General features: G+C 43.2%; 2 protein-coding genes across 2 annotated transcripts in view; both read right to left on the bottom strand.

Annotated features, from left to right (window-relative positions):
* Nucleotides 1-2,462: 2,462 nt before the first annotated feature.
* On the bottom strand, nt 2,463-18,261 carry rbl1 (retinoblastoma-like 1 (p107)). The gene is made up of 22 exons (XM_083668657.1): nt 18,014-18,261; nt 17,096-17,229; nt 16,212-16,412; nt 15,132-15,196; nt 14,878-15,006; nt 14,369-14,526; nt 13,866-13,930; nt 13,533-13,719; nt 13,136-13,302; nt 12,748-12,860; nt 11,869-11,972; nt 10,666-10,803; nt 10,396-10,560; nt 8,490-8,625; nt 7,854-8,063; nt 7,241-7,428; nt 6,665-6,841; nt 6,281-6,352; nt 6,042-6,129; nt 5,785-5,936; nt 3,679-3,843; nt 2,463-3,423 (listed from the first exon to the last, which is right to left on the bottom strand). Exons 1-22 carry the CDS (start codon nt 18,170-18,172, stop codon nt 3,250-3,252), a joined length of 3,147 nt encoding a protein of 1,048 aa, XP_083524783.1. The 5' UTR covers nt 18,173-18,261; the 3' UTR covers nt 2,463-3,249.
* A 572-nt stretch (nt 18,262-18,833) lies between these two features.
* Nucleotides 18,834-26,642, bottom strand: part of chd6 (chromodomain helicase DNA binding protein 6) — a 43,055-nt gene continuing 35,246 nt past the window's right edge. The window contains exons 35-38 of the mRNA XM_083668316.1: nt 26,378-26,578; nt 25,995-26,138; nt 25,693-25,797; nt 18,834-23,856 (exon numbers count right to left, since the gene is read on the bottom strand). Of these exons, the coding sequence (XP_083524442.1) occupies nt 22,759-23,856; nt 25,693-25,797; nt 25,995-26,138; nt 26,378-26,578 (1,548 nt within the window). The 3' untranslated portion in view covers nt 18,834-22,758. The remainder of the gene's footprint in view (nt 23,857-25,692; nt 25,798-25,994; nt 26,139-26,377; nt 26,579-26,642) is intronic.

Here is a 26,642-nt window from a genome sequence, read left to right as displayed (position 1 = left end):
CCCATGCATATATCTTTACAGTATATTAATCAGACGTTTCAGTCATGCTGTTGACGTAGGAAACCTCCTCCAGCAACATCAGCACTGGCCACAGTTGATATCATAAATAATATGCTTTTTCAACCCATCATCATGTCATTATATCCATCATCAGCTACGTGTTCAATGTAAATGGAGATATTTGCAAAACATCAATACACTCACTCTGAAAGATAATCGTTAAGAGGCACGCTCTGTGTGCGTGTACCATGTTCAAAGTGCAAATAAGCTCCTTGACCTTCAGAAGCTAGCAGGCGCTGTTGGTGTTGGGGAAGGTGAAAGAGGAGCAAGATTAGGGAAGGTGGGGGAGCTGATTTAGAGGAGATGAGTTTAAATTAATCAATAAATCAGACAGCAATGGTCACAAAGGCAGTGAGTTTCAGTTTGGTTAAATGGTTGACAGGTGATTTAACTATTTGTTTTTGAAAAAAGTCATCTTTTGTGTTTTCACTAACACAAAAGATGTTCTATGATTAAAAAACTGCTGTGTAGCCTTCTAGCAATAAATGCAAAACCAGCGAAAGATCATATAATACACACAATGTATGAATTATCATTTTCATTTTTAAGGTTCCTTGATTAGCTCCTACAAGTTTTTGGGTTTAAAAAATTTAGTTATTTCATGTACTAATAACATTTCTCCCTGAACTCCTCTGCAATGGAACAGCTCTTGACAAATTAAATGTAAAACATGTTCCAATCCTTGTATCCTTCTAATGTATAATTGAATTCATTATCTAATTCTGCTCCCACTCAAAAATTAATACAGAAAGAACATCTCTCCTGACCCTGCAGCTATAACTTCTCTACATCTTCTTCCATACTGGCCTCTCTCCCTCCTAGGAACTTTCCATTTGAAACGTATGATGATTCCTTGCATCCTCTCTCTTGCCCCCTTCTCAAAACCCATGGGAGGGGATGGTCTGAGGGGAGAAACCTCAGATCTCCTCCTCCGAAGCTTTTTAAAAAGGAAGCAAGGATTCAAGGAATCAGGGAAACGTTTGAGATTCATCCCTGGAATTGGTCTAGAAAAGAGCCGCTCTATTTAGAGAATCGGAGGGGCACTAACAACCAAATGAGCTGACTCCGCACAGAGAAGTGTGTTAATATCTGATTGGTTAAACCTGCGTAACGGGAGATCAACCACAGATCCTAACCGAATGGGTCCCGGGGTCAGGTTAGGGTAGACCCGTAAAGACCTGAAGTTCTCTGCTATTGCCCACTATGAATTGTCCACTATCTCCAAATCAGTAAGAGGACTGTGAAGGTATGGTTTTAATGTAAAATACCTTGCTTGTCAAATACTTCATTGTCAAATGTTTAGTCTGGTGAAATAGTAGGATTATTTTATTCCAATCTTAGTATATTGATTAGAAAATATTGGCAGCAATCAGGAACAACTTTACTCTGAGATCTTGGCAGAAATTGAGATGTGATCTTCGCAAGTCTACCTCGTTGTGCTTTACTAAAATACAGGAACTACGGGCGAAAATGTGCTATTTAGCTAATTCCAGCACTTTTGAAATTCAGGACTGTCTGAAATTGTGCATTATCCATGTTAAATAGATTATATATTAAGATAAATGCATTAATGTGATACATAAGTGAAAAGTGACACCTGTAATGATCCCTTTCACTGTCTGTCTGTCTGTTTAAACTCCTACCGATCCTCCAAGCTGGAGGTGCCAGGTGATGCCAGCTGACAATAGCCTTTTCTCAATTGTTAGGAACACGACTCCTTGCATCCTCTCTTCCATCCTTTACTCAATTCGTACTGAAAACACATTGGAGAAGATCTAGGTTCCTCCCCGGACGGAGGAGAGGAGTCGTGTTCTTAACAATTGTGGAAAGGTTATTGGCCCTTTCTTAATTGTTAGAAACCTCCTCTTGATTTCTCTCATCCTCCACTTGCTTCTCAAAAAGCATTGGAGGAGAATATCTAAGGGGAGGAACCTAGATATTCTCCTCCACTGCATTTTGAGAAGAAGCAAGTGGAGGATGGAGGAAATGTGAATAATCAAGTTTGAGAAAGGGCCAACACCTCAACAATCATCTACCATAGCAAGGAGCTACATCTGACCGAACTATACTGTTGATCTGAGTGGTCCAGACAGTTGCAAAGTATTAACTGAATGTATGTTCATCTGGCGCCATCTAGTGAGTTAACTACTCATGTCCATCAAAATGTATTAACAAATACATTATTGCACCAATTTACTGTGTAACAGTATAAAAATAAAGTTGCATTTCTATATGCATTTCGTAACAGTTTACAACTGAAAATGTTGGAAACCAGAATGTTTGACCATTGGTCTAAGTGGATAGACGCCCCAGGATTGTTCTCTTCACAAGGTTTTAAAAACTCAAGTCTTCATGGACATGAAAGAAAACACACCTCAGACATTTCAGTTTTTATTGTACAACAGTGACTGATTGTACAACTAGTTACAAATTCATTTGAAAGTTTTCATTGATAAGCATGACCCAAAAAATCACAGTTTATATCTGGGAATAACAAATGTGTTAATAAAATACAGATGGAGGTTTGACAGTGTTCTTTCAGAAAAGGTGAGGGACATAATATCTGACACAGAAAAACAACGCAGATACTACTAAAGCTACTGTTAGCTTTAACATGTTGTTCAGTTAAACTGTGACTGTTAAAACCAAGGAGCTCATATAAAAATAGTACCACTGATGTTACACAACTCAGCAGTTTCACATAAAATAAGACCAAGAAAATAAAATGTGTAGATACTACACATCTAGACAAAAATGCTGCCAAAATGAGCAGCAAGAAGCAAAAAAAACAATCCAGTCTGCTGCCATAATTCAGGCAGGATTAAAACCAGAAATAGCCTGCTATACCTAATGCCAAAGGTTCACTGTTGCTGATTCAATTCAACAGCAAAACACATTTTGGCATCCATCATGTCCATGAACAATCTAATAGGATATGCAAACCCAAGTTTTGGTTTATAACCAAAAGCCAAGATACAAAACATGGTTTAAAATCTTTTTACAAAGTAAAGTCTTCTTGCACAAAATGCAAAAGAAGGATGAAGCTACAGACTGATGGCGACTGTATGTAGGGAGCACTTGCAGAGGACATGATTGGGCCTGATGGCACTTTGTTGGGCTTTTGGGCAGGGGGGATTTACAAAGGGGTACAGAGGGATTTATGGGGTCCATGTAGATTTTAGGGGCTGGTCAGTGATGGGCTCTCTCGCTGACCACGTCCTGCAGGCGTTTGAGCAGCACGTCCTCGCTTTCAGGACACACTCGCTTGGTGGGGGACTCTCCAGAGTAGTCACCCTCCATGCTGAAGGCTCTCTTTCTGCTCACCCCACCCTGACGGATCATCTTGTTGATGTCTGTCAGCTCCTGGAAGAGAGGAGGAGAGAAACCAGTCAGCACATGAAAATAACACACAGACATCACAATTCAATTTCTTGAACATCTTTGTCATATGTCACTATGGCATTAGAATTGGTACACCAAGACAAGTGAACCAATCTCAGACAAAAAACAATTTCATTCCTATCCGCTACAATAGCGCAACCAGTCAAGATGATTAATGAAAGTCCCCCCATAACCCTACGCAAAGGGATAGTAGCGTGTGTCCATGTGTGTCAGTACCTTGGAGGGGCTGCCGTTGATCCTGTAGGTGTAGGCGGAGTTGGGGGTGAGGCAGGCGCCATTCTTGTGGGGGGACACGTAGATGGAGTGTCTCTGGGAGATGCGGCGGGGGGACAGGGGCTGGGCGCGCACAGAGGGGAATGGGGACAGGGGAGGGGCCTCCATCTGGACGACAAAACAGAAATACAACATTCAGATTCATAGAGTCTCAACTGTCTCAAACACACATCTATGTTGGCTTTATTGTCCACTGGAAATGTTGTTTTAACAATTTACAGTGCCTTCGGAAAGTATTCAGACCCCTTCACTTTTTCCACATTTTGTTGTGTTTTGTTATAGGCTCAATTTAAAATGGATTAAATTAAACAAATTTGTCATCAATCCACACAATACCGCAGAATGACAAAGCGAAAACAGGTTTTTAGAAATTTCAGCATTAAAATTGAAATACCTCATGTACATGAGTAGTCAGACCCTTGACACTCTACGACACTCTTAAAATTAACTAAAACGCAAAAATCAACAAATCACTCAATAAGTTGAATTGAGTCCATCTTAATGCAAGGAAAATAGTTCACGTGCTTTTGGAATTAATGTCTTTGTTTTTATAGGGTCTCTGATTTTAATAGGAATCAATTACACACTGTGTAGATTAGGATGTCACTACCAACTCAGCAAATTTCATAATTTTCTCTTGATCCTGACAAACTCCCCAGTCCCTGCCAGTGACAAACATACCCATAACTTGCAGCTACCACTATTCTTCACCCGAGAGATGGTGCGGAAACTGCATTGCATGTGCTGGATTTGCACCAAACTTAATGCTTTGTAGTAAAACCAAATAAACACATTTCTAGCCACTTTCTTTGCTGTATCACTTGAATTCATTGTTGCAAACACAATTATGGATATGAGAGATTATTTTCCATTAATGGATTCTTTTTGGCCACTTGGTTATAGACCAATTTTGTAGAGTGAGATGATGTTGTCCCATCGACTGTGCCTTTTCCTCTCCACCATTCAACTTTGTAGATTTTTGTAAGTCTCCCCAGGCCTCAGGGTCTAATTCCTGAGCAGTTTTGTTGCTCTCCATTTGCTCAGTTTGTAATGATAACCTAATCCATACAGTGTGTAATTGATTCCTATGCAAATCAGAGACCCTATAAAAACAAAGATATTAATTCCAAAATTACATGAACTATTATCCTTGCATTAAGATGGACTCAATTCAACTTCAAATTCATTTGACATTTTTGCATTTTAGCTAATTTTAAGAGTGTCATAGCAAAAGGGTCTGAATACTTATGTACGAGGTATTTCTGTATTTCAATTTTAACAAATTTACTGAAATTTCTAAAAACCTGTTTTCGCTTTGTCATTCTGGGGTATTGTGTGTGGATTGATGGCAAATTATTTTAATTTAATCCATTTTAAATTGAGTCTATAACAACAAAATGTGGAAAAAGTGAAGGGGTCTGAATACTTGGAGGGTTTCGAACACGGGTCTCACACGTGGAAGTGCGAGATCCACGCACCCAAGTGTCTACAATTAGCACAAAAGGACATTCTCAAGATCCGAGGGCAACATTTGCATGGGCGGGTTTACATGTGTCAGGCAGGGCTACATCATCACAAGAGCTTGATTTCACCTCCACTACACATGCTCACACATAAAGTATACCACAGGGAGACGTGGGTGTGTGGAAATGTGGGCTCAGAATAACAACAGTGAAACATTAGGTTACAGTACGTAGCATCACATTAGGTTACAGTTCCACTAGGCTTCAACTTAGACTGTTGAACATAGACTGCTACTACAGTGTGTAAGCTACACAATTCTTAAGGGTTAGGTTTAGAGGGAGAGGTGTGTATATCTAAGCCTCAGAGGTAATAAATGGAATGGAACAAGAGGGAAATCAACAGACTGACAAATGTTTCCACTGTGAGGAAAGGTTGGCACTTTGAAGAGAGAGGTGGAAGGAACACCACCAGAAGGCTTTTTAAACTCTTGACTTTTTACACTTCAATCAAATGGGAATGCCTTGATTATCCAACCCTGAATCTCATGAGTAGGTGTTTGGATTTCTACATTTTTATAGTCCATACCCTATTGTCTGTGCTGGGGGCGGCATATCGGAGAGCAAAGCTCTTCATCTTCAGAACGTAGACAGAGTTGTAGAACTGAATGAGGTCCCCACGCTCTTCTCCTGATTGGTTGGAGCCATCCTCTCGGCTGTCCTGATTGGCTTTCTCAGCGGCTGAGGTAAGACAGTTGGCACATCAGTAAATATAGGTTTCAAAATATAAGTCATAGTCAAGAAACCTAAGGTGATAATACAATTGAAGTTTTGTTTGTTTCTTACATTCTCCTCCTGAGTTAGGGTCTACTTCCATGTTCTCATCTGACGGCTGCTCTCTGGCGCTGATACGGAGGAGAACACTACGATACACCTGGAGGATACAAACAACAAACACACGCACATACCATAAAAAAACACATCACTCATCTTAACATTTCTCTGGGCGAGCCATATCTGAGGAAAAAAAGTAAAACAAGGAAAATGGATGTCAAATAAAAAGCTTTCCATGACGTGTTGCTTACATGACTGCTGGCTTGTGGTTGGCTGCGGTAACATTTCATGATGTCCTGGAAGGTGTGACCTTCCTTTGAGATCTACAAAAAAGATTACGTAACACCAAATGTATGAATACTTAACTCTTAGGATAAAAAATAAAATAAATGTCAACAGCTACATGTAGTCAATGAACTTGTTTCCTTTTCAAGTCAAACATCCCCACACTGAGTGTGTCAGTCATTTTCCCCACAGTTAAGCTTTGTATAACATATAGGGCTTACAGTTTCTTGTACTTCGATTTTCGACTTGAACCAGAAGCAAGTTCAAACGAACTACATGTTGAGGCCATTTTGAGAATCTAAGTGGAGGAGGAGTGACAGACTGCCAGACCCAGACAGACAGAGCCTAACCCTGGAAATGATGTAGATGGCACAGAGCAGGAGCTGGTCCAGGTGTCTGTCCTTCATCAGATCAGTGCACTGGATCAGGGAGTGCTCGAAACAGGTCCAGATCTTCCCCCGCAGCTCAGAGGAGATGTCCAGCTTCACACACAGGTCCCTGAGACGCACGCTGGCCAGGTGGTATACCTGCAGATCATTCATTTAATCAAACGAGAGCACATTTTGACAATGAATGCAATGTGCACTAAAAGGATACCTAGAGATGAGGGGGGGGGGATGGGGAGAGGGTGAGGTTGAGTACCCATTCACCATATTTCTGGTGAAATACCTATCCTGTTGTCAGCTCAGTGCAGGTAAGGGAAAGAAGACAGAGAGGAAGGAGAGGAATCCACTTAAGACTTGGGATGAGCGCTCACTTAGAACAATTTGGCTGTCATCAGCCTGAGAGACAGTGTGTGTGTACATTTCCCCGGTAGATGAGGCCTCAGTGTGTGTGTGAGAGAGAGAGAGAGAGAGTATGAGAGACAGCATGAGTGAGTGAGTGAGTGAGTGTGTGAGTGAGTGTGTGTGTGTCCGAGGTCTCACCTTCCTGAAGAAGAGGGCTAAGGACCCAGTGCGTCTGGGCCGGGCGAAGCTCTGAGAGGGTTCGGGGGCAAGAAGGGCGGGGTTGGGGCGACTGGGGGAGGCCGTCAGGAGGTACTGGGCTGTGACTGGACTGGAGGGGGTGTTCCCAGACTGCACCTGGATCAGTGTGATCCCGCCCATTTCGTTACCTGGAGATCACAAAGACACGGACCTCAGACCTTAATGTGATTTGTAACATGCTTTTCATTTTACAATGTCAAAGTGCATACAGTAGAGTGGAAAAACACTCATGAGGTTAAGGGAGAAGCCCTGCAGCAGGAGTTCCTGTGCATTTGAGTAACACTGCGCAATGGTCGATGGACATGATGAAAAAACGCAGGGTTACCAACCAGCCTGCTAGTGTACGTGTGTGAGGTCTTTAAGGGTGTGTGTAAATGTGAGTGTAGGGGTGTGTGTGTGTGTGTGTGTATGTGTGTCAGGGTATGTGTAACTGTGAGTGTATGTGCGTGTATGTGTGTGTACCTGGTAGAGGGAGGTGCAGTTTGTAGGCGGTGGACATGGAAAGGACGGTAGAGGTAAAGGGGTGTGTGCGTGTGTGTGTGTTGGGGGTTACCTTGCAGAGGGAAGCTGAGCTGCTGTCCATTGGCGATGGTGAGGACGGTGGGGGTCTCGATTTTTAGCGTCCCCCCAGCACTGAAGGACAGTCTCTTGGCGGGGGACGGGGACAGAGGATGGCTGTCGTCACCAAACAGACGACGCTTGGCGCTGCCTGCCGCTGGCGAGCTATAACGGTCGTGGACGGACAGAGGTGACGGAGGGACATCTGGAAAAGACAAGTTTACTGTCTTATTCAAGAGTGACAGTATTGACAGAAAAATATCGCTGCCCTCTTAAGGCATTGCATTGGACGATTCCACAACAATGTTTGATAAGCCATTTCCTTTTCACGTCATAAAAAAAGCTTGCCGTTATCAGAGTTTCTGTTGTGCCCTTTCAGGGGGCTGTACTCAATAAAGCCCTTCTTATTGGTTTTGACAGACAAACAAACAAACAATACTGAGTGACACTGACACAAATAACAAATCACACATGAAATGAGGTCCTCCAGATTAAACTAAACATAGTGAACAGTCACACGTGAACCGAGGATCACTCTCTCAAGCTAGTGGCTGATAAGGGACATGCATATACTGTGGCACACAGACAGACACCCGCACCCTCTCTGTGGTACCCATCCCAAGGGCGTTACCTTTTCTAGCGCTGCCCAAGCCAGTCCGGAACTCTCTGATGCGAGGGTGGATGATGGGAGAGAGGGCCACCAGGGGCAGGTGGGAGGGCCCACCGCTGCTGCTGTTCCCTGTGTCAAAACTACTGGCAAAGTTCACCTGGAGACCAGAGGGGAAAATACACACGTTCATATTCAGGTCTGTTTGGACAGACAGACAGACATATATATATATATATATATATATACACACAGCTCTGGAAAAAATTAAGAGACCACTCCAAATTGTTCTTAAATCAGCATCTCTACATGTATGGCAGCCATTCCATTCCGGTGTCTGTTGAATTCCAATACAGGCACACCTCATTCTACTTAATGAGGTACTGATTAGGTGATCACCTGAACCAAATCTTATTTAATGAGGAAAAGTATAAAAACCACTGCTGTGGTCATCACTATCCTCTTGCAATATGACCAGCTGGATGGCAAAAACAGTGCTAGTAGTACCTCAAAAGTAATTGGAATAAAAAAATAACTATTGACCATGCCAAAAGAGTTGAAAAGAAAGGTTTTGAGTGAGGAAAAGAAGGGTTCAATTCTGGCTTTACTGGCAGAGGGATACAGTGAGCGTCAGGTTGCTTCCATCCTTAAAATTTGAAAGACGGCGGTTCATAAGAACAAGGTCAAGCAGCAGACATTAGGGACAACAAAGCTACAGACCGACAGAGGGCGAAAAAGACTCTCCACTCACCAGGATGACCGCCAACTCATTCGTATGTCACTCAACAACCGTAGGATGACATCAAGTGACCTACAAAAAGAATGGCAAACGGCAGCTAGGGTGAAGTGCACGGCGAGGACGATTTGAAACCGGCTCCTAGGGGCAGGGCTGAGACCGTGGGACCATAAGGACTGGACCGTAGAGGACTGGTGTACGGTCATCTTCTCTGATGAGTCCAATTTTCAGCTTTGCCCAACACCTGGTCGTCTAATGGTTAGACGGAGACCTGGAGAGGCCTACAAGCCACAGTGTATCACACCTACTGTGAAATTTGGTGGAGGGTTAGCTGGAGGGGCAGCTTCAGCAAGGCTGGAATCGGGCAGATTTGTCTTTGTGAAGGACATATGAATCAAGCCACGTACAAAGTTATCCTGGTAGAAAACTTGCTTCCTTCTGCTCTGACAATGTTCCCCAAGGATTGGTTTTTCCAGCAGGACAATGCTCCATGCCACACAGGCAGGTCAATCAAGGTGTGGATGGAGGACCACCAGATCAAGACCCTGTCATGGCCAGCCCAATCTCCGGACCTGAACCCCATTGAAAACCTCTGGAATGTGATCAAGAGGAAGATGGATGGTCACAAGCCATCAAACAAAGCGGAGCTGCTTGAATTTTTGCACCAGGAGTGGCATAAAGTCACCCAACAGCAATGTGAAAGACTGGTGGAGAGCATGCCAAGATGCATGAAAGCTGTGATTGTAAATCAGGGTTATTCCACCAAATATTGATTTCTGAACAGTTCCTAAGTGAAAACAACAGTATTGTGTTGTTTAAAAATGAATATGAACTTGTTTTCTTTGCATTATTCGAGATCTGAAAACACTGCATCTTTTGTTATTTTGACCAGTTCTCATTTTTTGCAAATAAATGCTCTAAATAACAATATTTTTATTTGGAATTTGGGAGAAATGTTGTCAGTAGTAGATATTTATATATATATGATATTTATATAGGCAAATCTCAAATGTCAATCCTCGATTCCTCTCTCCTCGCCTGCTTCTCAAAACGCATTGGAGGATTCAAGGAGTGGGACCTCAGACCTTCTCCTCCAATGAGGAGGCAAGGCTTCTATTCCCGAATGTTCAAAGCTTTTAGCAGTTACTGTTCACTTTGATTTTGTAGGGCGGAGTGGTGTATTGCTCTGCTCACCTCCTCCACGGTAGGGATCTTGTTGTTAGCTGCTCCTAGGGCCTCCCACAGGGCAGAGTCTGATGTCCAGGCTCGACACTCCAACACCTGCTCCTCTATGGAGTTGAGATGTTTCACCATGTCTCTGGACAGGCCCTCTTCAGAGCGGATGAACACCTCGATCACCTACAGAGAGAGAGAGAGGGCAGGCATTAGAATGTGCGTGTGTGTCTCTGTAAACATTTTGACATCAGTCAATTTCTATGTTTGTGTGTCTGTGTAGCCACATGCCTTGAAGAAGTAGAATGAGCGTAGTTTGAAGACTTGGATGATCCAGGGGAAGGTTCTCTGGGAGCTGTAGGCAAACAGGACTACCTCCAGACAGCAGGCCATCAAAGAGCAGTGGAAGATATCCTGCTCCAGCAGCACCTAGAGGACAGACACAAGCATTGCAGATCACTACATAGCACACGCACACAGTAATATACTGGTAATGATACCATGTACATCTCTATGAGTTTGACACTAAGGGCCCCTGAGCAGAATGATCTATATACCTGGATTGGCGTTAGTGACGTCATTGCATTGGAGTGCTTGATGCATGTAAACAACTACACCAACTATTTCCCTCACTTTGTGGGCTAATGTATTCGATTAAAGAATCAATGGCTATATATATATATCATTAATTTAAAAGTATGTACCAATTACAGATTGCCCCTTTAACAGTCTGAAAATTCATTTGCATTTCTCATTGCGTCTATTAGAAATATTAAAAAGGTCAAGATGACTGAATTTGCTCCCATTTTACACATTTTTGCACAGGCAAATTGGAGCCCTATGAGCATGTACAGTTGGGCTGTAATACATTTATTATCCTCACTTGTTTTTATTGTCTCCCTCTGCTTTTATTTATTCTTTGTGTAATGCGCATTGTATTGCATGTGTGTACGTCTCTCGACGACACGCTCCACACTCAAGAGTCTGTCCATCATATCTTGTTCAATGGTTACTGAGCAGTCAGGAGTGGGTGAGCTGTTGATGTTCAAAATGAAATTACTGACAGGCTGTAGGATCAATCAGATATCAGATACCGTTTTGAAATGAAAAACTTCAAACAACCTTTTTGTTTTTATACTGTTAGACATCTCCAACTAGCTAGCTTTTGTAAACAACTCCAGGACACAAATGAAAAACAACAGCGTGGGGGGGGGGGGGGGGGTGGGTTTCCTCAGACTCAATAGACTTTTGTCCACCGTGTCTCAGACTAGATCCAATCACGTTGGATTATTCTTTTGGCTATCAACCTCCGAATGCTGTGTAAGAACAACAGGTGTTGTAGCTGAGATGCATCAACTGTGAAAAGAGGCTACTGTGTATGAAACAAAGATTAAAGTTTGATTTCATTTGAGATGCTATGCTGGACAATATCTAAGAGCCTAACTTAGGGGGCGACTAAAAGTACTTTTTGTTGTTCTTGTTAGTCCAACTTACAGCCATGTCTTTGCCGTGTAGCCTCTTGGTCTCCAGGACCATGACGTTCTCCAGGATCTTGTAGTAGAGGATCTCTGCCAGCTTCATCCTGTTCTCCGCAAAATCTGGTCAAAAGAGAGGAAAGAAAGAAAGAAAGACAATGAATCGTATTTTGAGAGTGATTAGCGAGAATAAAAAGTCTTTCATTGGCTCGTCGTACACATTCAACAGCTGCTTTGGAGCAGTCAAAGAGGTGTGTAACTACACAATGTAATAACACCTGATTATAGAATACATTTTGCTTATAATTATATTAGATTAGATTAAACTTTATTGTCATTGTGCAGAGTACAAGTACAGAGACAACGAAATGCAGTTAGCGTCTAACCAGAAGTGCAAAAAAAAGCAGAAAAGTGCAGTGTGAACAATATATACAGGTAGTGCAGTATATGAGCAGTATAAGCAGTGCAGTATAAGTATAAGTAGTGCAGTATATGTATTAACAGTAACATTATAAGCAGAATAAATATAGAATGCAGTATGAACAGTATAAGCAGCATATGAGCTGTATATGCAGTGCAGTATAAGCAGTATATGTATTAACAGTAACATTAAAGCAGAGTAAATAAGCAGAATAAATATGGAATGTAGTATGAACAGTATAAACAGATATGTACAGTATGTACAGATATGTGCAGTGTATTAACAGGAGCATTATAAGATTAGTAAAAAAAATAAGGGTATGTGCATTATGAACAGTATAGACAGATATGTACAGAAGAGCAGTAGTGTATAGTATATAGCGTTATAATGTTACAAAGTGACACAGGCTTGATGAGGTCGATAACGATTGCTGTGTGCTTTTGTGTTCTACATCTGTGTGTATGCCAGGTCTCTCACCCATGTGAGATCCAGGCACATCCTCAGAGTCCTTGGTGTAATGTTGTCTGAACGTCTCTCCTAGAACTTTCACTCTGTTCAGGACGGCTTCAGTGGGGTCCCGTGAACAAGATCTACAGGTGAGAAGACAGTTACACCGTTTATCCTAAAGCCACTGCTGATGAAATCCAGCTCCCACTATTGACTGAAGATAATAATAACATGATGTGCTATTTAGCAGGCTCTTTTATCCAACGTGACTTCAAGTACAGAGTGTGCATACGTACACTACCAACTGAGGACTATACTTTCGTATGAAATGGTCTTGTTGGATTAATTCTATCCAGTATAGGTCTATACTTTAGTACACGTCACACATGACATGCACTGAACACTGCGGTGAGCTCACTTGAATATCTGTGTGAGGTTTTCGCTGGGGGCGCTGCGCAGGCCCGAGACCATGCTCTGCAGACGGCTGACGCTCTGGGTGGCCGAGGACACGGGCGTCACCAGCAGCTCCTTCTCCTTCAGGTAGCGCCGCCCCGTCAGAGGGGTAGAGGGTGCCAGGGAGCGTGTCTGCGCACACACAAGGATGAGACACTGAAGAGTCAGCTCTTTGACACGCATTGGAGGATTTGCGAGGTCACCGGGGACGAGGGAAATGGGACTGCTACCTTCTCAAAGCGCAGCTGCTGTAAGATAGCAGTTGAAACCGTCTACATTCTCAAAAGCCTGCTGTAAGCTAATGGTTTAAAGCAGTTACCCTCTCGAAGTGCTGCTGTAAGATAGTAGTTTAAACCAGCTACCTTCTCAAAGTGCTGCTGCAGGTTCGTCTCCACCTGCATGCGTGCAGACAGCTGGCGAGCAGGGGGCTCTGGGGCAGTCTTCCGTGGCGTCCCGATCTCCTCGTCCGCATCCGCCCCCAGGAAGACTCGCTCGTCAAAGTCCCCCACAGTCAGCACGTACTCCTCATACTCGCGGTTTATCGCTTTACTACATAAGACACACGCATGGTTATTCTTTTGCTTCACATCATTAAAACTTCTAAACATCACTGAGTATGACAGGATTGTCATAACCTGTGGGAAAATGATATATCTGTATAGATATAGAAGAGGAGGAGATGGTGACAAACTAACTTGTTATCTATGAAGTTTGGCGTATCCAGCAGTTCTGTGAGCAGCTCCTCGTTCCCTTTCAGAATCTGGAGGACAATAGAATAGAATAATTAACAAACTGGACCCTGTAGGCTCTCTCTCTCTCTCTCTCTCTCTCTCACACACACACACACACACACACACACGATCAACAGAGACTGATGCTACTTCTCATCTCTTCAACAATCACTTGTATTCTAAGTCCAGAGAAGAATACTCTCTCCTGAGGACTTTTTCATTCTTTCCAAATTAATTAAGCCAGCATTAGTATTCATGTGCAGATGAGAGGGGAATCCACTAGCGTAACACAGAGGAGCTCACAGGAAGGCCTCAATGACCTTGACTGGAGACTTGTGGCGTATGTATAGGGCTGTGGCTAGTGTGTGTGTGTGTGTCTGGTGGTTGTAGTGTCTATGTATGTGTATTGCTATGGCTTACGGTACTCCAGGTGGTGGGGACTGTTCACTGTTTCAAAAAGGACTCACCTGTTTCTCATACAGCCGTTTAATGTAGGGCTTGAAGTAGTGCTCCTTGATGCCTTTGGCTTCCACCACTAGACCATCGTGCAGCTCACACAGCCGGTCGATGACACAGGGGGGCTCCTCGGGGGTGCTGTTCTCCGACCTGTAGATACTGGGCAAGCCTACACAGAACAATCCCAAAGGATGTCAAAACCTTCAGTCTTCGTCATGACAATGGTTCTTTTCTACTAAGAGAAGATGAGCAGTGGTATAATTGTGGTCACTTCTCGTCTGTAAATTGTGTAAGTACTGATACATTAAATGTGGTGATGTTTATGAAACAGAATATGGAGGGAAAAATGATACATTTCCTGAAATGAATGTGTGTTATAACAGGCCTACTTGAGTCGATGCATGTAAACTAAAAAAAAAAAATTTGTGTGTATTTTTAAAAAATAAATAAATAATTAATTTTAGCTGTCTGGTTGACAAATATATGATAAATGACATATCATATGACATTACAGGCCTACCTCTGAAGAGGGGGTTGATGAGCTCTTTCCTGTTGGAGCACAGTAGCGCATTTCCAAACACCAGGTCCAGGCAACAGAGCAGGAGGTGGTACGAGTTCACCAGGTCATCACCAATCATCCGGAAATTCCCTAAGGTCAGGAACGGACGGAATTAGACAGATTGGTAGTATGCAGGACTGGGCTGGCTGGTGAAATATTACTTGCAAACGCAGTGACGGTACTCCAAAGACAACAGATTCCATGTCCCCTCTTACCTTTAGTGTAGACAAACAGGGTCCAGCAGAATTTGAAGACATCACTAATGTGACACGGCAGGCGCCTATATGGTGAGAGCGGAAGATAGAGTTTCAGTCATGATTATGATATGATCATGATAGTCCATGACTAACTAATGATTGATGTACATATTTCAAAAGTAATGACGAGATGTTATGGTAGTTGAGATGAAGGAGTGAAACAGTGTGTTTGTGCCTGTGAGAGAGAGAGAGAGAGAGGCCTTTTCTGAAATTGTTAGTAACACGATTCCTCGCGTCCTCTTCCCCGTCCTCCACTCGCATCCTACTTAAAACGGCACAGGGAAACAAGGAGAGGAGTCGAGGAGAGTGAACGAGGCCAAGAGGGTGAGGAAACAAGCTTGGAAGAAATGAGATGTTCCTCATTCGATTCTCTTCCGCATGAAATTGACCAAATTGATGTAGACTAGTAACTGCACTGAAATATGAACACACTAATATCTATAATAATCACCATCATGTGTCCCGCTCAGTGAATGAGCATATGAAAGAGTATACACTAGCCCAGCTGATGTGAAAGCCTGACCTTTTATAGGGATTCCACAATGAAAATCATTAATTGTAGATGGTAAGCCAGGAGGAAAAGGGAACATGATTACATGATCATGTACAGTAGAGCAAATGATATTCATGTAATTTCTCATCCACTAGACAACTTAATATAAAGTTGTTTTAGCTTCATTCTGAAAATCATTAGTGTATAATGTCCACTATGCGATTTGTTGATCTTGAATCTTCATAATTAATTTTCATATGCTCAAAGACACAGTGGATCCGCAAATTTGTGGAAGCCCGCACTTCAACCGTAAAGGGGCTGTGGTCTTCCGCATGTGGATATAAGCTTGGACAGGGAGGAATCTACCCGTTGGACAATTGATAGGCTCTTAAACATGGCGACCACTCATCGGTTTCCGGGTCACAGAGGAATTAAGGACAGCTGAATCGAGGAGAGGACTGATTTTCCGATTATGGAGAAGGGGCTAGAGAGAAAGAGAGAGAGAAAGAGCGATGGAGGGAGAGGGGGAAATAAAAGGTATGAACCTGTGTTTCCTGCTCCTTGGCTGGCGAGGTGGCTCTCCTTGGGGACTCTGGAACATATCCATAAATATGGGCTCAAATTTCCGGAAGATCACAGTTGACACCTCAAAATTCCGCTCCAGGCGGCCCATACGATTCTGAAAATCCTGAGATAAGTTGGACATGTCCGACCATTTCTTCATCTTGTTGAAGAACTGGATCAAACTGAAACCGGCATAAGAAAGGAAAGGCCACTTCAGATGTGAACAGCATAAAAGTTCTTCACAAATGAAACGGGCAGTTTTAGCCCTGCTTAAGATCATTGTAGTCAATCGAGGGCTAAAACCCAAAAGTCTTTAATTTCCTCAACCCATCTCCCCCAATACACTGAGAATTATCAAAACGTTAAGATGATCATTATCAAAATCATGAGATGGAGTTATGAGATGGATACAGGACGGAATGATGCATAGGATGAAACGTTACAGATTTGTATTAAGCATAGAGGATTTTTTTTTACAGTCAAAGTGTTGCAGGAAAGTATTGACAGTTATTCTGCAGTGGATTCATTGAAACCAGGATGAAGATAATAACAGACCCCTTAACCAGAACTACTGTAACACAGTAGCCTTTTTTCAATTGTTAGGAACACAACTCCTTGTGTCCTCTCTTCCGTCCTCCACTCGCTTCGTCCCCAAAAAGCATTGGAGGAGAATATGGAAGGGGAGGAACCTTTATCTTCTCCTCCAATGCATTTTCAGTGGGACGTGTAGTGGAGGACTGAGGAGAGGACGCGAGGAGTCATGTTCCTAACAATTGGGGAAAAGGCTAGCAAGTAAGACCATAAATCCAACTCTAGACATATTGATGCTGTGGAGTGTAGGGATACCATTCCTTTCGTCACTGACCTCAGTTTGGCGGTCCTGAGTATTCGGGTCAGGGACACACAGTTGCCCTCCATCAGTCCCTTCCCTACAGTGGGCGTGCAGCCCTTTCTGCAAGCTGCATAGAGGGAGCAGGCTAGCCAATGCACCACCTCACCCTGAGAGGAAACAACAAGTCAGAAGTGTAGGGTCAGCCATGACAGTTGTCGTTCCACCTTCAAAAGGGTTGATAATGGTCACAGCAGCTTTTAACGTTTACAGAGATTGTGGAAACTGTATGCATTTGATCAGGCAATATTGCAGTAAAATATCAAATTAGGAGAAGTTTTACACTAGCTGCCACCTTGCTGAATATAGCTGTTAGTATGAGCGTTTCAAAACGATCACACACAACAAACTAGCTAGCTAGATGCCATACTTGGCTGGCGTAACATGCTGACAAGTGGATCGCCGACAATAATGTAAACAATAGGGGAAATGCATCCCATGACAGTTTCACACGCAAATAGATGGACTGACTTTCCAGAATATTAGCGAGCTACTTTTTGGAGACATGGTTGGAAGCTATGAGACAACAAATTAGTAAAATACCCCTATATTTTATTTGATCAGGATAAGATATGTAGCTAGCCGATACATCTGTACCGACCTTATTAAGGACATGTATTATATGTGGCTAGTGTGGGTCTTTAAACAGTGCCGGCTGTTAATGCTGGCTAGCGAGCTAATGTTAGCTTAGCAAAAGTGTCACGTCCGTGTCAGACTCATAATTTAGCAAGAGAGTTACATATGAATCCCAATCCATGTTCCCAATATCTACAAACATTATATCTGAGATATTGGTGAAAGCAAAACGTGTAACGCTGAAAACCTCTGGTTTGAAATGACAATGCATTTTTTCCAACTATGCATTTTGGATGGCTAAGCTAGCTAGCTTGCTACCTCCAGGGTGTATGTATTCCAAATCGATGTAAAGTTTTGCATGGCTTCGGTTGACGTCTCTTCGTCCATATTTAGCTCTTGGCAAAGCATTTCCAGGCTTTTGCGGACGGAACTCTCGTCCGTCCTCCCTGAATCGGAATCAGAGTCGTCGCACCGCATTTGTAAATCGAATTTACAGAACGCCAGATATCCAAAAAAAAACCTTTCAAATATGATCAAAACAGTGTCCCCAAGACACCACTTCCAGACCTCCGGTCATCCAAACCAATCCCACAATGCACCGAAGTGCAATTGGCGGGAAAACGGCTCCTTTGCCACCAATGATAAACGGGTAAACAAAGGAAGGACAGCGCCGCCTCCCCTGTTAGTAAAGTTAAACACTTCAACAAATACACCACGATTCGTGTTGCCGAGTCAAGCACAAACCCATCTGATTAGGGCTTGATAATAAGTTAAAATCAAGTGTATTGGTACTAGCGAAGAGCAAAAGCCTGCACACCGTACAGGAATTCCAGTTTGGAAGAAGAACTGCTGGAGAGAGAATTCAGAAAGCAGAAGCAAGAGCTGGCTTGGCCAAATATCCTTCCTGGTTTCCTGGACACATTAAGCCTAATCCTAGACAAATGTATCTTCAATTGAGATTTTCCATCGAAAATGTTATTTAGTCAAGGACTATAGGCCTAATATGTGTCCGGGAAACCTGCCTATATAGAGCTATACCCTAGTTGACACACAGCTAAATAAAATACAAATTAAAAAAGGCAAGTTGAACATTACTATATGCACAGTGAATGAGCAGCAAAAACACCCCTTTACTTGATGAAAGTTGAAAGTCATCTTTTATTGCACAATAAAAGATCACATACCATGTTCTGAATTATGTGATTGGTCCACATGGGAATATAGGAGCTAGTTCAACAAAAAAAAAAAAAAAATCCACAACTGTATTCATGTTGCTGATGTCAGCCAGTACTTTTTCTTTTGTAGAATGATCCCACATACAGTGCAGTGCACTTGGTTTAATGTAACTAGGGAGCTTACAGTACATCCACTCAGTGAACACTGGCCTTGACCATATGAGCTGAGAACTGCTGTCCTAACACAAGCAGCTGCTGAATCAGAACCTTGGAGCATGCATGCAAACACACACCCACTCAGTGGTGGTCTACCATCTGAATGTTGTGACTACTGTCGGGGCCTACAACCAGCATGTCCAGGCATGCAATCACAACACACATAGCAGGGCATTGGCAAACCAGATCCTGTATCTTTCCCCCTGACGTGCAAAATACTAGACATAATAGGGCCCAGCAACTGGTGTATGACTGCAGAAAATGGGATAATGTACAATTCAGCCCAAATTCACGCTGAGGAAATTGATCCCTCAATCCTAATGATCCACAATCTATGGCACATGTTAAGTGCATTTTACACTGTTGTCATGAAATCAAGTTACGTGTTTTCAACTATTCCTGCCACAGGTGATGGCAAATATGATACAATAAACTTTTTTTTCTTTCAAATTTGTAGAATGCCAGAAAGCTTTAGAAGCCTGACTGTTGTCCCTCTGACCCCTTGAAGTTACAAACCAGGCATAAACATGAAAATGCTAAGACAAGAGTTGTACAATAAATACATAATGAGATACATGACTTGAAATCAATCTGACCTTACATAAATTACCAAAGACTAACTGAAAAAGAATACACGCACAGTAAAACGCTGTCATGATGACATGAAGACAATACATATTCATTGACCTTCAAACTATAGTCACATACTGCACCAATGAACTGTTTCAAGTTTTCACAAACAAGCCAAGTAACAGGAAATGGGCATGGGCTCTGGTGTGTTAATGAAGTGTGAATATTGACCTAATATCTACTTCAGTTGGATTATTATTAGTTACCCCCCAAAACATGTTGCTTGTCTATCCAAAGACACATAACTCAGCAATTACCTCCACTCCAGTTGTATACATACTGTGCATCATATATGCTTGATGTTAGTTACAAAAGGCCTCTTAAGTGAATATAAGCATATCAAAAGCTTGTCATTTGAATAAAACAAGGGGGCATCCAGGTTATCAGACGAGACCAATCAATGTTTGCATGGTGCCCTTCACAATGATTGCATCAGATGAGATTTAAATTGGAGGGATGGTTCTACTTACACATGTCACTTCCTCCTTAATATGGTATCCCCTCTAAAGGATATCAACTGATATCAGCTATCAAACCAAATCTGAGGCACTGTCACTGATAAGAACACAATCATTTCTTGTTCTCCATTTGTGCTTTGAGGACTGATTGCGTTAATTAGAGTGGGCTATGTGGGTAGACACGGTGATTGAATGGGAACATAAGACAGCTGTATCCATATAACGATCTTCCATTACCGTGCAGCGACTGTGATACCACCATGTTACCAAATCCTAGTTTGGATGATGCACAATAGCAAGGCATGTATGCATACAACTGAAGAGGCATTCAAAACAAACTAAACAAACAAAGTACTTTGATATATAATTTCCAATATGGAGATGTAACAAAACATCTATATATAAAACACTAGCTAAATAAGGCATTTTACTTTTAATATAATCAACTAAGATTAAAGAAAGAAAAAGAATGTCATATTTGGTGAAAGTTTGGCAAAGCAAAAAATAAATTATACAGTCACATGTTTTGTGACAAGGCAACAATAAACATGTCTTTCAACAAGAAAGGTGACTTTCAGGGCAAGACAAAGAAATAGAAAGAGCTCTACGATAACATGTCTTCCACGGGCCAGGTTGTGTGCAAGTGTGCGCATGCATGCACACACACACACACACACACACACACACACACAGACACACACACACACACAAACAAACAAAGAAAGAAAAAGACAGAATACAGGTACAAGTAAACATTCACCAAAAGGACACTGTGCAAAAAAAATATTGTTTTCATATCAGAAAACAAACAAAAAAGTGAAGTCAAAAAGTTATTAAGCTCTGAAGCCAAGTTGAAAACATACCCAAAAAACAGACCCTGTTGTGAAAATTCGGGAGCGTTTGCATCCATTTAGTGTACAGTACAGTATGTTAAATACAAGAAACACTGGTACTGTTTTGCTATTTCCCCCCCAATATATCGAGTGACATAACGGAGAAAACTAAAAACATGGTGTGCTTGTAAACAAAAGTAACAGCAATATACAGCTAAATAGATTTACATATTTAAAAACTCTGACCTAGTCTACAGGATGTTGAAAATGCATCTGAGGAAAGGAAAGGAGACGACGAACCCTTTAAAATGTGGAGGCACTCTGCCACTGCTTTACAGTACAACCTCCCTTTCTCTCTGCGATCAAATGATCGATTCTTTCCTAACGCTGGACAGATGGATGGGAATGGACAGATATTTTTTCTTTTACACACAGAATCCCCAAATCCCCTACCTCCCTCCCTCCTCTCCCATACCCTCCCGTCTGCCTTCTCTCCCTCGTCGATGCTAAGGCTCTATCATTGGAGCCCTATGAACTGGTTTATGGCACCTCCTCACTGCCCCCCCACCCTCACCCCCTCCCCACTGGCACAAATGCCCATGCCATAGGGCAGTGCCAGCCCTAACACATGATTAGTCTCCAGAGAGACTGGGAACAGAGGAGGGCATCTTTCAAAGTGACTGTGTGAGAATACATTTCAAAAAGCATTGTATCAAAAGTCAATCTCAGGATTGTTCTCTGCTATCGGTTTTGAAGCAATAGTTTAGTTATTTTCTTGAGTAGCCGTCGTACTCAAACATGTGTTTCACTACATCTGTAATTTTGTATAGATAGATACATTGTTTTTTTCTTCTCTAATTTCGATTGACAAGTTTCACATAGCAGCAACAAGACAAACCAACTGGTGATGGACAAAGCTGTCCTTGGAGAATGTAGAAGCAGTCATGCTAGTATTCCTCAAACCTGGGGCCACAAGCTAGTACCTCGCTTGCATTCCTACTCAAATTGACAGATTTCGAAGGACCTTCAATCAAAAGGGGAACATATTGACTCACAACCCTGTTAAAACCATAAAGGAAACAGAGGAGACATGAGTCCCTGGGCAGCTAGCTACCTCAGCTCTTTACTGATTAATGTAGCTGTCACTCATCCAGGGGGTGCATTCAGTGAGGTCCAAAGTTAAGAACATTGCAGCTAGAAATGTACTGTACAGAGCTGACATGACACTCTACTCTATGACAGACACTCACACCTGTTGTATCTATAAGAAACATCTCTATCTGAAGGTTCTGCAACGTTGCACCCTCCCGAATGCGCCTGGGAGTGCAGTCAGTGTGTTGTTTGGTAGGTGGTAGGAGACACCATTCTCACCTCCTTCTCAGACAAAAACACCCTAGCTTTAACTTATTACCACCACAACATAATGTACCAGGAGTCCTTCATGTCCACGACACAGCAGACCACGTTCGAACCCGTTTCGACAGTGTAAAAACTGTCGAGTCGCTCCTCTTTCGCATGGCTTTTGGTGGTTTACTGTAACATGCAGGAGTGTCCATCTCTCGTCATCGAGTTGTTGAATGGAGGATGTGGGAGGTTATAGAAGATAAAGATCACACAAGTTTGGTACAGGGGGCAGGAGCGCTATAAACATGAACAAGTTGGATAATAAAAGTCTTTACATATACATTGACTGACACACCACAAACTTTACACTGTTGCACAGTCAGAAAGAGTATAAGGGGGGAGTTCGCCTATTGTGAATCCTCCTCCCTCACTGACGACTCTTTCTCTTCCCCTTCCTCTTCAGGCATTTTGTCCTCCTCCTGCGCTCCTCTCTCCCCATCCACCACAGATTTCTCCCCCTCCTCAGCCCTCTGCTCAGGGTTTACCTCCGGGGGGTCATGGATATCTTGCCCCTCCTGAACCTGGGCCTCCGACCCAGCCAGCTCAGGTGCTTCTTCCCCTGTCTGAGCGCCGCTGGGCACAGTCGGATGCACGTTTTCTGTCTGTGGCTGGGCCGAGCTCCCTGCTTCCCCAACTACCTCTGTCGTTCTCTTCCTCTTCCTCTTAGGGCTGCCAGAGGAGTCAGCGGGGGGCATGCCTGGCAGTGCCATGATGCCACCGTGGGGGAGGAACATGTGTGGGTAGAGCAGGCCGTGGGACATCCCAGGTATGAGGAAGGGGTTGAAGGTCAGGTGACTGCCGCCGCCGCTGCTGCTGGTGATAGTTGTGGCGGCGGTGGTGTTGATGGACGCCATGCTATGGCTGACCACGGCAGCACCTGCCTTCCCCTCTTCTCTCTTTCTCTCCGAGCCAGGTTGTAGGGCGGAGCCATCAGCTCCCGTTGTTGAGGCTGCGGAACCGGGGCCACTGGCGGGGCTGCTGGCCACAGATGATGGCGACGCTACAGTGGTCACCGTGGCGACGGAGGAGGAGGAGGAGGAGCTGGGGGCGGAGCTAGAAGGAGGCTGCGGCTGGCCCATCATCCCAGCACTGAGGCTGAACATGTGGGGCTGCACCGCGCCATGGTGGTGGATGCCGTGGAGCATCATGGGCAGCATGCTCAGGCCATTCTTGGCATCCTCCCCAGTGGCAGCGAAGCCGTGGGGGAAGCCCATGAGGCCCGTGAGCGGGATCCCCTGGACGTTGCGGAGGTTCTGGAGGCTGACCAGGTCCATGCTGCCAATCAGGCCGCCGTTCATGAAGAGGGGACCCATGCCGGAGGGCGACTCGGACAGCAGGGGCTTGGGCATCTCGCTGCGAGGGCGTCGGCCTCTGCGGCGAGGACCCTGGTCACGGCACACGGGCTCCGTGAGGATGCGGGTAAACTTGCCCTCCGGGAGGAAGCCCTGGAAATACAAGGAAATCAAGATTAGTTTTTTTTTTTTTTAGAATTTGCCACAATGGGGTTTGGAAGTAAGTCTTGCCATTGAGTAGGCCTGCAGGATATGAACAAAATATCATGTTGGGGTAATTTTGCTAGATATTGCAATAGCAACAAATCTAATTTTAAAGTTCTGGACTGTGTCCATGACCTTTCGTTTTATGAAGTGTCAAAAACTATGTTTTAAGTGAGAAGTTATGGCTTGTCAAAAGCCGCAAAAGAAATTCAAAATGAGCACCACCACCCATAACTTCACCTTTGCACTAACAAGGTTTTCCAACACACAGCTTTGACACCTGCTATAGTGCTGCATATATTGGTCTACTGTACTTCAAACAACATATTGGGAACCACTGGGCAGGTTGCTTAGGATTCAAAGCTTCTCTCAAACAGCCTAATTCACACTCTCTCTCTCTATCTATATATATCTATATCTATATATTTTTATCCCAAGCTAGTGATATAGATTTTTTCATAATAAGATACGTTCCTTTTACTGCCACACAACCTAGGTTGGTGGAATTTGTTGTCAGTACAGCACGGTGCTCTACATTCAGACATACACTGCAATGAATAGAAGACAGACAATGTAATACAGTAATGTATTGTAGGCTGCACTCGGTTCATGTAATACAGGATCCTTTTCCTCTCATGTCTCATTGTGATATACTAAAAACTGTATTACATTTCACTAAAAACTGTATTACCTACGAACTTAACTCGGTCTCGATGCAATGCTCTGAGACATTACCTGATTGGGCCCGAAAGCCGCATCTTAATCAGTTCTGTTGAAATTGCTGTAGGTCTGACTAGAGAAATGCTATTTGTTAAGGTACCTGGTGAACGATAACAGCTGAACAAATTGTTACAATATTCAGGGGATGTGTAGACATTGGCATGGTGAGTAGACATACGAAATGGCATAAAAATTGGTGGTCAAATGGCTGAGAAATTAGCCAAGGCGATTTGGCATTTTCAATGGTAGGCATAACAAAGCCATAAGTAGGCAATTATTATTGCATGTGCAACATCAATAGTTGTGCAGCTGTAGAATGTTTGTAGAGAAGTATGGTTAACTACTAATAAAGGCTGTTTTTTTCTTATACGATACACTTCAACAGAAGTCATAAAAAATACAGTGCCCTGGCCTGCATAAGTAATGACACAATGAAGCATGTTTTCTTCTTTAGGCTTTATACTACACAAGTTACACATTTGTAAACAAATAACTTATATATATAACTTATATATATTTAGTCTTAGCCTATTGGTGAAATTTGTGTTTGAAGTAAAGTAAATTATATCAATACAGAGGTTAGTATGATAGTAGCCTAATGGCACCCAAATTATTTTTCTCTTTGGTCACAGAAGGTGATCGCTCCAACAGAAAAGCCCTCCCTGTGAACAACGGGGACACAGCACTGTAAAACAGAGACATTCGATGTGGATATAGCCTGTGTTCATATTGACATAACATCAATACACAAGATATATTGTGCAGCCCTACCATTGAGGCAGAGAGGTTTTAAACAGCTCTCTGCTATTCTAGAGGACCAGATAGAATACTAGATTAGCTATTAGATAACCACACTGGATGAGGGACTAAACAATAGATACAGTAACAAACAAGATGAGGGACTACTAGAGTAGGTCTTGTGCACCGGAACACACAAGCCAGGCCATGTTTCTGTAGCGCGAGGCAGCATGATTTAAAAGTATACCTACTGGACAGGATGCTAGTCTGTTGCTGAGCCTTACTGGAGTGTGTATGAGAGTAAATTAGAGTGAAAAGGGTACTCACAGAGTGCTTCACTACATCTGCCCAGTCAGGAGCCACACAGTACTCAGAGTTAGCATCCAGCCATCGGGACAGCTCTTTTATCGCTGGAGCCATAGCGCCCCCCAGCTACAGCACATAATATTACAGTTAATACAAACAGTGAAAATTCGGTTAATAAAACTACACATATTATAGCTCAGGCAGTTATGTTCAGATGACAAATGCCTCAGAGAGAATGAGTATTCAGTCATTAGGAGTTCAGTTAGGGTGTGTGTGTGAGAGTGTATGTGTGTCTCTCTCAGTTGGGAATGGGGGAGTGTTACCCTGCGTCCGGTGCCTTTGTGAACCACGGGGACCCTCTCCTCCCCAGTGAGGCTGTTGACATCCAACTTGGTGGGGTCTTTACAGCGATGCCTCCTTTGTTTGGGCCGCTCCACAAAACTGTGCAGCATGCCTGCACCAGGGGACTGGACCAGAGGGAACTACATCAGACAACTGTTCATAACTAACTAGGGCCAAATCAGAACACTGTTTATACTGTAACTGAGACTAAACAGAATCTATGGGGGAAGCATTCCAACCAAGACCTTCAAAACACTGCCTATCTAGCTAAACTTCAGTTCAGGAGAGGAAAGATTACGATTGAGGTAGAAAAAAAGCACATTTCTGAAAAGAAAATCAACAGCTATCACTAGGTAAAACTCACAGGTGCAAAGGTAGGCATCTCCATGTTGTAGTTGGGGTTCTGTCGCAGCCACTCCATCAGCCCCTTGCTGGCCGCCTCTCTGTCGATGGCCAAGACCTCGGGCTGGGTGGGGGTGGGGGTGGGGGTGGGGGTGCCTGGAGGACGCTCCGTGGGAGAGGAGGTGGAGGAGACTGCAGAGTGGCTGATGACTTCTACCCTGCCCTGTAGAGAAAAAGACAGAATGTAAACAAACAAACTGTTAGTCCATTATACCCTGTTAAATCAT

Source organism: Argentina silus (assembly GCF_951799395.1).
Source record: "Argentina silus genome assembly, chromosome: 4".
In the NCBI taxonomy this organism is placed as follows: Eukaryota; Metazoa; Chordata; class Actinopteri; order Argentiniformes; family Argentinidae; genus Argentina; species Argentina silus.
The sequence above is the reverse complement of the archived record's forward strand: the minus strand, read 5'-3'. Positions and strand labels throughout refer to the sequence as shown.

Excerpts from the sequence above, each read along its gene's own strand:
- rbl1 (XM_083668657.1), bottom strand. The coding sequence starts at position 18,172 with ATGCGGTGCGACGACTCTGATTCCGATTCAGGGAGGACGGACGAGAGT. Across the intron at positions 15,197-16,211 it reads CCAAGGAGCAGGAAACACAG|GCGCCTGCCGTGTCACATTA; the intron begins GTTCATACCTTT and ends CTCACCATATAG. Across the intron at positions 12,861-13,135 it reads AACCTCACACAGATATTCAA|ATCTTGTTCACGGGACCCCA; the intron begins GTGAGCTCACCG and ends TCTCACCTGTAG.